Genomic DNA, 11943 nt, shown 5'->3' with positions numbered 1-11943 from the left:
TGCCTGCTGGAAAGAAGGAAAGAGAGATTATATAGGAGATCTTCAAAAGTACTCAAGAAGACACAAAATTTGCACTGCATTTATGTTTGGGAGTCACTTGGGATCTTCTGAAATTCCATCCATCTTGAAATTTTGCTTTACTTTGGTATTTGCAATCTCTCTGCCTTGTCTAGCCTCAGTGTGCAGTATTCGTTAGTATATTGAGCCTTTTCTTTCCCTCATTGGGAAACCGCCAAGGGTTGAAACACCACCCAATTTATGACTGAGGCTTCCCCTTTGCAGTTCCTCTGTGGCAGCAGTGGGTAACATAGATGAAGACCTTTCTGCCTCTCCTAAGACTTGCACCAGCTAAGTAGGTGCTAGAGAACAGCATCAATCTCCTGTCTATTTCTCCTTTCTCTCCCCAACTTTTCATCTTTAGTTTCCAAAGAAACCATGCAATTTTAAACTGTCTTTTTAGTTCCCCCCACCATAGCTTCTGAACCTGAAAGCTAGTTCCATCTGCCCGCTCATCTGTGACACCACAGTCAATATCTCAAAATATGTTTCTGTAAGTTTAGAAAAATTGGTAGCAGTAAAGAGAGGTAAAGAGAGAAATAATGCCCTCCTCCAAGGAAAACAACTCAAGCTGGCAGCAGTCTGCAGGGCAGCAACTCCCCAGCACAAGCTGCTCTTGCCCACCCAGGTAGCGATGGTGGGAGGATGCCTGCAGATGCCAGTGAAAGAAAAAGGAGACAGGGAGGATGGGATCGTGCCAGACACCTTCCCAGGACACTGGGCTTTCCTGACTAGTTCTGCTGCTCGTACAACAACTTGCCCGGCACATGTCTGAATGGAGACTGGGAAAGTGCGTGAGTGGGACGGTACTAACAAGAACTGTAAATACGCTTGCCAGCAAGATGTGGCTAACACGCAGTCTGGGCTTTGGAAGCCTAGAATAAGGTGACACAGGTATGTCTAAGAATTATCTGTGTTTGATTAGGAATCTACTTGCATATGCTCCCGACCCCAATGTACATAGGTGAAATTTCACCTCTGGAATCTGATACTGATGCATAAATTCCAGTTCCCTCCAAAATGCCCCCCGCCCCCATTTCACATGAAAATTTGTTGCTCTATTATGGTGACTTAATTCCCAGATCTTAATTTTTCCTCCTCGTTTTCAAGTAGGATGTTAAAAGACGTAATTTTGACTGCTACTTTTAATGCCATTAGGAAGAGACTGTCAGAGGAGAAACTGGATATATTAAAGACTGTTGAATTACATTGCAGCATTTAGATGGTAAAAACCTGTACAACATTATTCATTGCTTTCTAAAAAGAAAACTTAGGCACTTATGGTTCAGTCCTCACCAAAGTAGTATTTACTGCTGCTAGACATTTCCTTGACCTGTCTGTATAATACAATGAAGCAGAGGAAGAACAAACATTGTGCTATACCAGAAAGGGCTCTATTACCTACTTCAGTCTTTAAAAATGCCCTTGTAACACGGAACTGCACAGAATGCCTCCGCGCTTCCTCTTTTTATAACCTTTGTTTTGTCCTTCTGCTTTTAGTTTCGCTGTCGCACGTTAGCATGGCTATATTTGGAGGCGAGATAAATTAATTCGTTGCAAACCTAATAAGAGTTTGATCTACAAAGACTGCACAGAGAGGGGCAAAAAGAACAGCTTGTGCCACTTCCCTGCACAGGAATGCTGCACACATCATGGGAAACCATCAGCGTGGGTGGAATGCTTTAGCTTGTTTGTCAGTGTGAAGTATTTTGAATATGTCATTGAATATAGCAAAATCCTTATTTTCACAGAGCAGATAATCCCTCGTGTTTTCTTAAACAATGCACTAATATGGTCCCTTTTTGGCAGACAAAGAGAATAATACAGTGTTCATTATTGTAGCCCTGCAACGGCAATTTCTGTGTACAGGGAGTGCAGTGGAGGCAAAAATGTGGATTGCAGGGGGTTTACATGAATACTTAAAACCGACTCCGAAAGTGGCCCAGCTACACTATACATAGTTTGTTGGGACCTGTAACTTTACGCATCTGCATCCAGGGCACCACAAAGCTAAGGTGATCTATGTTAAGGTTTGGCTTGGAAAAAAACATTTAAATTTGTTCAAAGTAAGCTTTCTTGAATTACCTCACATTTACCATGGGGAGAGGAAGAAAGGAGAGCCAGTGTGCAGATAGTTACCATGGAGCAGGTGATATATATATGAAAGCTTGTTACTTTGTGCATGCTCCTACCTTGCAGTAAATGAGCTTGCTCCTATTAGCAAATCTGAGTCATTTTAGATCCCTAAGGGCTGGAAAAAGCTCATTGTGTATTTCAGTAAATATAGCATGCAACTTTGCTTGCATGCAAACATCCTCTTCCCTTTCTGGCTTGATTTCACTTGTTGGTTAGTTGTACCACCAGTACACACTCATTTCCAGAGTTATTCCTTTGGCTCCTGCTTCTGCTGTATGATCCAGCTCAGTATGAAATAAAGAATTAGGCTCAAGATGTTAGTACTTGACTATCTGGTGTTCCTTGGCTGTTCTTCCAACAGGGGATGTTTGGGCAGGCCCATTTGCGTTATGTTTGGCACAGAACTGGTACACTGGGTGGTTGGAGTTTGGGAAACCTGGGGGAAGAGCCATATATCATATCCTATCCTGAATGTGCGCATTGTATAGATTAATTTTACAGGCATAATCATGTGCTCATATATCAGATGGTTGTATTTACACAGTGTCACTATTGTAAATAGCTGGTGCAGTGATCTATGAATACAGCCCTTCATGGAGATGTCAGGCAAGGTCGAGTCCAGGTCAAGTCACTCTGGAAAACATGCACTGAAAGCTATTGTGGGGTAAAATACTGCAAATAATTCTTACAGTGGTGCTGTACTTACACCAGTTGAACTTTTCTGATTGTTTTAAAACAGGCTTAGAAGAGGGTGCCACAATGGAAGATGTGTATTTGGCATCAGTGGAGACAGACCGAGGCGTGAAGGAACAGTTACGGCTTTATGACACCAGGGGTCTGCAGGAGGGCGTAGAATTGCCAAAACACTATTTCTCTGTCGCTGATGGCTTCGTTCTCGTGTATGCTGTGACAAGCCTTGAAGCTTTCCAAAGAGTCGAACTGCTCAAAAAGGAGATCGATGTCTTTAGAGACAAAAAGGAGGTAAATGCACGGTGCCATAGCTGCTTGGCTTATTGGTATATCAGTGATCGGAAGTTAAGGTTGCAAAGCATAGATTTTGTTTCTGCATACAAACGAAAACAAATGTACCCACAGCCTTGGGCAATCCAGCAAGAGGAAGCTTTCTCATGCTGGGGAAGCCTAATTCACATGCCATGCAGGTCATGCAAAAGAATGCATTTTTTGGTCTCCTTACTTCCTCTATTACAGCTAAAATTCAGTTAGCTGAATGCACCAGCCAGGACACTTATGACTAATAAAACATATGGTCTACAGCAGTACCGTTCATATGTTTTTTTAGATATTGTACACAGCAAGTCAAGTGCATAGAAAAATATAACGAAGGGCATTATCTGTGTTTGTTTTGTATTCATGTACTTGATGGCTTACAAACTAGAGTAATTGACAATGGGTTTCCCAGACATTAGTCAATTGGCAATGCGGCTTTAATGTATTTTAACAACCATATTGAATCAATTCAATTGTGTGAAATGACTGCTCTATTTTCCCTTAGAAAGCAGCTAGTGTTTTCAGCTGACAGTGTTCCAGCTTAGCTAAACAAATAAAACTTGCATGTGGCATTAGCATTATGGCTTTTCTTACAGTATCTTTATATTCTCGAGTAGTTTTCCCTGTTAAACGTCTTTAGCCTACAGCTTTCCAAATGTCTGGTTTATGCTGTTAAAAAAAATAAAAATAAAAGTGCATGAAGAATTAATTGGATAATGGTAGGGGGAGACTTTCAAAAAATGTAACTTGTTTAGTACTGACAGCACATAGGGTGGTAGAAGAAGGCAGGCTCCAAGTTTGACAGCAGCCGAACATGCAGTCACAGGAGAGGTATGTTAGCGGGTAGGGCTGGTGTGAGCTGCAAACTGTCACATATATCAGGGATACCAGAGTCAATCATAACTCCCCTGCAGGGCAAGGAAAGGTGGACGAGCAGGAAATTTTTCCCAGGCGCTGTGTCTTGTGAGGGCCTCGATTTGTTGCAATGTGGAGAGGAAGTCACAGCCCCAACAGGATCTGCGTCCCTCTCTCTGTTACCTGCCAGAACTCTTCTCTCTCATTGCAGGCAGCTATTTTAGAAAACAGCCAATTTGCTTATCCTCTGGGAGAGTTTAAAGTTGTGATTTTGACTGAGGATAATAGTCAAAAAAGCAGTGCCCACAATAAGCTGGATAAATTAGTTTTATTCCTGTGATTTCTAGTCCATATAAAATATCCTTTGAAGCAGGTAGAAGGCGAGATCAGCAGTCCTACCTTAAGATACCATCAGGAGGCTTAAAGTTTGGGCTCTGCTAGAATGAATCCTTAACTGAATTAGGGATGTAGCTCCACACATGGTGATTCTAAGCTGGCAGAACTTCACCTTGTTGAGTGACACAGTTCCCTGTTGTGTGGCAGATGACAGAAAGCACTGATGACTGGTTCCTTGCCTCTGCTGGCTGTGGGGGCTCTCCAGCACGCACCTGAAAACCTGGCCAAATTTTATACTAAATAGAGGTTGTGTTCTCTCACACTGACAAAGCTTAACCATAGGTAAAATTCAGTTGGAGCACGCGGTACATGTATATGAAGACTATGGCTTCTTTCAAAGCCTTCACAGAAGGCCCATGCATGGGCTGCTGTAGAAAAGAAGAGAGGCCTCAGAGGAACAGGACAAACATCTCTAGCTAGAAAGAAGCAGAAGACATCCTGGAGTTAGCCTGATGAAGAGGAAAGAGCAAACACGTTTGGCCACAGCAAAAAAACAAAATCATCAGTAAGAGAGGACTTTATCACTTGATCTTTGTCAAAGCACTAGTGCAGAGATGAGACCAGAGTTTGACTAAAGACCTTGAACTATAAATATAGGCATGGTTTCCCCTAAGAGGTGATGCTGGTAAAACAATTTTAGAGAACTGTTAACTTAAAATAGACAGGAGCAGTAACTTTAAGTGGCCAGCACTACCTTTAGCACTTCCTGGAACTGAAGTACCAGGCAGACAGCTGAGCTCAGCCACACTGTACTGTCTCGGTGACACAGAAGTCACTTGACTGATCCTTACAAACCAAGGGTTGGACTCGATACAGCTGTGCTGCTCAGGTTAGTTAACCCGCTGCTCTTGAAGCTGCTCCAGAGAGGATGGTGCTGGTGCTTATCTGAGCAGAAGACTGTCCCCTGAGGTCCCTCTAGTGGCTTATGTGCCTGTGGGAGTGGGCAGCCAGCTGGGCTGGGAGAGGGGCTCAACAGCTCAGCCTGCCTGGCTGCCATGTGGCTTGGTTTTATTTGTATTGTGGGCTGGGGCTTGGGGAAAAAACAAGCTGCACAAAATCCACAGCTATGAGGTCCAGGCTTTCTCTGCTGAAATGCATTTTTTCATCTCTCAAGCATCTAGTGCTCTGACCTACTCAGGTGTCATGCTCTCATCGTTTGTCTAGGGCAGCTCAATTGCAAAGTAAATGGAGAATGGGGCTGTTTAACTTTGGCTTTCTGGAGTACTGTTTCCCTTTAAGCGATTGGGGGGAGAAGGGGAAGTCCTGCATATCCTGTGATTAAAACCAGCTCCCAGCCTACAAGTAGATGAGGCTAATTCAAATCTTAGTCCCTGCTCTTCCAAACTACATGCAGCTTACCTAAGTTAAAGATCAGGTCTGAACTGCGTTGCTGCTTGCCTGGTGTTTAAAAGCATTGTGAGTGGTGGATGCTTGTTGTATAAGGCTCACCCTTTCGTTTTGTTTGTAGGTAACAGTTATTGTCTTGGGAAACAAAACTGACCTCCTGGAGCAAAGGCAAGTGGAAACAGAAGCAGCACAGCAATGGGCAAGGGCCGAGAAAGTGAGACTGTGGGAAGTGACCGTGACAGATCGGAAAACACTGCTTGAGCCCTTCACCTTCTTAGCTAGCAAACTCTCCCAGTCCCAGAACAAATCAACATTTCCTTTGCCTGGAAGGAAGAACAAAGGGAATAACTGTGATAACTAAACTACCTTAGCATTGTATGCTGCTGCCAGGTCACATCCCAAGTCCTTTCCGTGCCATTTGCTTCTCACAGTTTCACTTAAAGCAATAATCTCATTCAGAAAAAAAAGATCAGCAAGCTTATGGCTAAGAGGTATCATTCCTTCTCACAGACTTGGCTTGAAAAAAAGTCACCAGTGGTAAAAGCCTTAAAAAGCACTTCATGAGAGGAGTTATCTTGCAACAAGGGTTATGGAGGAGGGAGGGACAGGTGGATGCCTCTCTAGTAGGGGCTTTGACTATGCCTGGATACAGCCATGTTGAGGGACAAATCAACAAGCTTATCATTAAGCAATCCCCCTGCAGATCTATAGCCTCTAGTCACAAATAGTACTAGCTGCAATAAAGCATCCAGTTTGGAGAGAGGGTACGTTTGAAAGGGCAACAATCCTTTTACCTTGACCTTAAACAGGGCCACAGGGCTTTTGATGCTGCAGGAGGCTGAGGTCAGTGTGTTGTTGCAGGAGAAGGGTTTGGGGCAGGAGGAACAACTATAAGCAGATTCAGTCGATGAAGTTCTGCTAGTGTCTGGAAGAAAAAAAAAAAAAAGGAAAAAAACAAATCTTGTGGGAGATACTAGAGCAGATCTACCCCGCCATGAAGCTTGTCAGCAAAGCTTGGCAAGTAGTGCTTTCAGCTCAGGAATTTATTTGTACAAACCAGAAAAGCTCTCAGAGCACTCATTAATTTAACTGCGACCTGAAGGACAACATAGCTGTATGTGGTTTTGTTCCAGCATGTCCAGCACAAATCATTGACATAGGCGATAATTTTACTGAGAAATTATATAGAACAATTGTGTATGCAGGAGGTGCTGCCCGGGCTCTTAGTGCATTGCATAATACTCCTACCTGGCCGTTCAGCCAAGCTGCAGTAATCCGCCCTTGGTACGAAGCTACTGGCCGGAGAACAACCGGTACAAAGTGCTGTGCTACTTTGTGAGAGGGGGCTAGGGAGTGTAGGAGGCTGCCTTTTGGGAACATCCCCATGGCAAATGCCCACAAATACCTGTACAAATGGCCTTGTCTTAATACTCCGCACATTGTCCAGCAGCAGCAGCACAACTGTACGTGCTGTATTTGACTCTCCACGCTGGTAAACCTGTGCTGCAGGAATCTGCTGTCCTAGGTCAGCCTGTCAGTAAACCAAACAAAATTGAGTATAGAGGGACAGAATAAGTGACCATTCCCAGAGAAAGTGGCCAGCTTTTGGCCTCTAACAAACTAATACACTAATTGATACTAGCTTTTCTTTGTCTTCGAAGACAAGAGTGGGGAGAGGGAGTGAAGTACCCGGTTTCCTCATTTCCACTAAATTAATGTTGTTTTGAACAAATATTGAGAATTTCACTGTGAGTCAGCAAAACCATGAGCAATATTTGCACTGTCATATCACAACTGCTAAATAGTAAATGTGCTTAATGATGACAATTAAGCTATATGCTTATAGCATTGCTCTTCCTGAATACTGACAAATAAAGTCCATTGGCATTACTAATGTCAGAGCAGCAGTACAATTCACTAAAAATTAAGCAGGTATTCCTACCTTTATAATGAAGGTAGACGAAACTGTTTATGTGCTTTGCTCAATATAGTTTGGATTGCTGTGGCCAAAGAGTAAGATAAGAGAGCAATTAAGAATGAGCAAGCTCTTGTAATGCCCTGCTAAGAACATACAATCGTTTCCATTGCAACACTGCAGCTGAGTAAGCACTATAGCACGACCTCCCCCAACCCGGCTAGTAATAGTCATTGTCCCCAGCGATGCTGCAGAACAACACTCCCTCCTCACTCATTTCCTCCCAGACACACGTGTACTCAAGGCTTCTCCTTACCCAGCAGACTCTGATCTGCCTGCGTGCTTGCGAAGTGGGGGTCACTTCAGAGCAACAGTGGTTCACCTCCTTGCTGCAACCTCTCACCAGGGAATTGGTTATGTTCCTCCTCTTCAGCTCTGCAGAACCCTTCTTCAAGAAGGAACTTGATTCAGCTTTAGATCAATCAAAATAGCCAAAGACCTATGCTGACCACACATCGTCACTGAAGCTGACCCTTGAGCCAAGGGAGTGCAGGTTGACAAGTCAGAATTACCTTAAAATGCATGGAGATGGAAGGAAAGGAGATGACTGGTTCCTGTCCAGCTCTGCACCTCGCGGACTTGGTGCCAATTCCACTGCCAAGACTGATGTCACCTGTAGGCTGCCAGAGCCGTGTCGTGCAAGATCAGCTTGCTCCCTCACTCCCCTGGACACTCAGGACTTGACAATGTTTTAAAACAGACAAGAGGAAAAGGGATCTTCTGAATGACTAAGGCCATTTTTCCAAACAGGTTACGTAAAGGCAAACACATTATCTTTGATTTGGTTAAATTCATTAGAAATGAGTTTGGATAATATTGGGCATTCACATAAACAACTATCACTCCCTGCTTGCTTTCATAAGCTTATTCTGATGGTTTTTAAGCACTCAAATCAGTTGCCTTTTCTAAATACCATAGTATTTTATTGACAAGTGATAGAAAATGTAGTGTCTCCTTTGCAGACAATCTACATACAGTGGCTGGTACTGAGTCAAAATGAAGCTCACTGTAGTACAGTTTTACAGAGGGTTAATAAGTGCAGAGTATAATGTAGCTAGAGGACAGGACACAATTTTGTTCTTTACTATTCCATTGACTCAAAACCTGCTCTAAGTCACTGGGATCACTTACCTACTACAGAGCTAGACAGTGCCTTCACAAGATGATGGAGAAAGAGGATTATAAAAACACCCAAAACAAAACATGTAAATCAGTAAATTGAACCATCTTTCTCTGTTCCTCTTAAACTTCTATCCTGCTAAATACATACGCTGCAGATCAGTCACCCCAAATCAGCTCCCTCTCCCCTGCCAGCTACAAGAGTTAATCTGGTACATCCTGGTAGCACGAAGCAAGGAGCAGACAAAAACCTCCTGAAATGAAGCCATTTACCTCTTTGGTCAGTAGAGGGGAGGAGGGAAGGATTACCAGAGATGCTCCTGGTGTGATGTAGCTATATACCAGTAATTTTCCTAAGCTGAGCCAAACAGCTGAGGGAGCTCACACACCAAAACATACATTGTCTCAGAAGGCGGCAGTTTAGCAGATGAGGCTAACATACTATTACCCACAATCACCAGCAAAGAAAGGGTACCTCTAATTAACAGACTACTTTGGACCAAGTTAGATTTGATCTATATATAGATGGGAAAAGAAGTATATAAATCAAATATATACAGAATTTATTTTTAAGTACCAAAGTAAACCCAAGAGCACAGATGACCACACAGCACTCAGAAGAATGTCGCAAGGTTAAGTACTTGCCGTGTGAAAATGAATCTGTACTTCCGGCCTTTACTGTAAGGGAGTGGTCAAAAATGCCATATCCACAACTAACTACCCTGTTGCTACACACTTCAATGTAAACACCATGTCTCTAGGAGATAATCTTTTTCAGGTAGTTAAAGGATCTACAGATTAAGTCTCCTTTACTCTCCTTTACAGTGTCTTCTGCTAGCTTACCAGGACAGGATTCCCTCTTCTCCAAGTGGGAACAGACCACTCCATAAAACCATGAAGATATTCTCTTCTTCCTTTTATCTCCTGCCTGTTTCCCTTCCAGATCTCTTACACTTTTTCCAGTTGTACTTTCAAATAATGTGCCAGCCCCGAACAGCCAATGCTGTGAAAGCTTAAGCTAGGAAGTAACTAGCATGGACTCTGCGGCAGGCTGCCATGGGCCGTGCCAGTCTGCGTAACACTACACAGTCAACAGCTGAAAAAGTGTTAGCTGTCATTCACTGTAGCTTGTCTAGAAGTGTCTTCCCAAAATAGAAGCAGTCTGTGCACTCACCTGCAGAACTCCCTTGTCCTTATCCAGACTGTAATCCTCAAAGCATACTGGGAGACGCTGTTCTGGCAAAATGACAAAGCAAGGCACTAAGCAGAAATCTTTTCTTCTTTTTTTTTTTTTTTTTTTTAAACATCTTTTTATTAGCACAGTAACAAATGCAGACTTAAGTAGCCCACAACATACAACCAATCCACTGAGTGACTCCTACTCCACGCCTTACAGTTAAACAGCTTAAGGTATTTCACTACAGGTTGCCGTAAGTCCTGATTAAACCCTTTATTTTTTTCACAAAGATAGATTGGCTTATAAAATAATACATTAACTACTTCTCATTTCATAGATGAGGCCATATATACACCTCTCCGTATCACAGATCATGAGATGACAGTCTTTAAAAAGGATTTGTTAAATACCAATGTGCCCTCCATAGGGGAAAACAATCCTGACATCTTTTTACAAAAAAAACCCCAAAAACCCAAAAAACCCAACCCAGAAAAAAAATACACCCCCTAAACCAAAAACAAAACAAAAAGCAAAAACAGTGTGTAGAGTCTTGAAAGGACTTTTACATAAATGTCAACATATGTACCTGTACAAAATTAAGCTGTTTTAATCTTTTACATACTGCAAGCAAACTGAAAACCAAGGAACTCGAATAAGAAGTTTACATTCTTCTCGGTACTATATGTGAGCTAATATTGCTGAACTAATTACAGTCTTAAAATATGCTATTCCCAATCCTAGCTGTCTACTGTAGCAAGATACCTTAAGTTACAACAACAAAATCTTAGGAAATAAAAGACTGAATAAAATCTGTTATAGAAATACCCTACTCTTTACCAGCACCCTCCCTCCCCCCACCCCTTCAAAATCATAAGCAGCTCTTTCCATCACAGACGAATAATGTAAGAGTTTGACGAAAATCCAATTTATGTAGCGTATCTTTTGGTCCATTGTCTGGCCATTCTGTCATGCTCTGCTCTGTTAGTCATATACTGAGTGGCAATACTTCCAACCAGGGGGTCAGCTGAAAAGAAAAGAAAACAAACCACTTATTTCAGACAAGTTACTGAATAAAAACTTAAAAATAAAGCTGAAGTGTGAATTTAATACAAGGGAATTACACAGGTAAGGTACCTTGCAACAATCTAAATATACTGAATTGATGGTCTCTATTGTCATTGATTTGTGTGTATTTATGGTGACATACTAATCTATTACTTAATAAAGAGTGAAATCCCCATTAAAGTTTTAAGGAGTTTAAAAACAACAATCCAATAGTCATATTTTGCATTACCAAGGACTTTCACCAATTCATGCATTTGAGGTTTATTTTACCCCTTCTGAAAGCACCTGGGATGTACTCATTGCTACGTGTACTTGTATTGATATAAATTTGCCTTCTAGGAAAAATCAGATCACAAAGAAAGGTTTTATTTTTCCAATAAGTTTATTTTTATTACATATAATATAGCATAAACTACGGTGTTTCTCTCATCTTTTATAGACACACATGGAAATACAACCTGTAAAATTGACTTTGCAAACCAAGGCATATTCCTCAACTGGTATGGATAACTGGGTGGGTTAGAGGAGCTGCGAGGACTACTCGTGGCCTAGTTGGTCACAGGTTCCAAGTAGATGGTGGAAAGGAAAAGGCTAATCCCCTCAGTTTTCAGAACTCTGTGTGTGGCTTTTCTTAGCTCCACTACCGAATTACTACAGTCCCATGGACCAGTGAAGAGTGTTTAACCCTTACCCAAAACCCGAGTTGGTTCGGAAGAGGAAGGAGTTTTCACGTGCAGGAGGAGGACCACCGCTTTCCTCCTGGATCAGCCTGAGGAGCGGTGAACAGCAGGCAGGTAGGTGTATCACC

The 11943-nt window shown here is 42.3% G+C and overlaps 1 protein-coding gene across 1 annotated transcript in view; it reads left to right on the top strand.

The window, feature by feature from the left end:
• NKIRAS1 (NFKB inhibitor interacting Ras-like 1) overlaps positions 1-6351 on the top strand; it is a 10783-nt gene extending 4432 nt beyond the window's left edge. The window contains exons 2-3 of the mRNA XM_010292422.1: positions 2933-3174; positions 5921-6351. Coding sequence (XP_010290724.1) covers positions 2933-3174; positions 5921-6160 — 482 coding nt within the window. The 3' untranslated portion in view covers positions 6161-6351. The remainder of the gene's footprint in view (positions 1-2932; positions 3175-5920) is intronic.
• Positions 6352-11943: the final 5592 nt, after the last annotated feature.

The sequence above is a fragment of the Phaethon lepturus genome, unplaced genomic scaffold, assembly GCF_000687285.1.
Source record: "Phaethon lepturus isolate BGI_N335 unplaced genomic scaffold, ASM68728v1 scaffold43218, whole genome shotgun sequence".
In the NCBI taxonomy this organism is placed as follows: domain Eukaryota; kingdom Metazoa; phylum Chordata; class Aves; order Phaethontiformes; family Phaethontidae; genus Phaethon; species Phaethon lepturus.
This window is presented reverse-complemented; position numbering and strand designations above follow the sequence as displayed.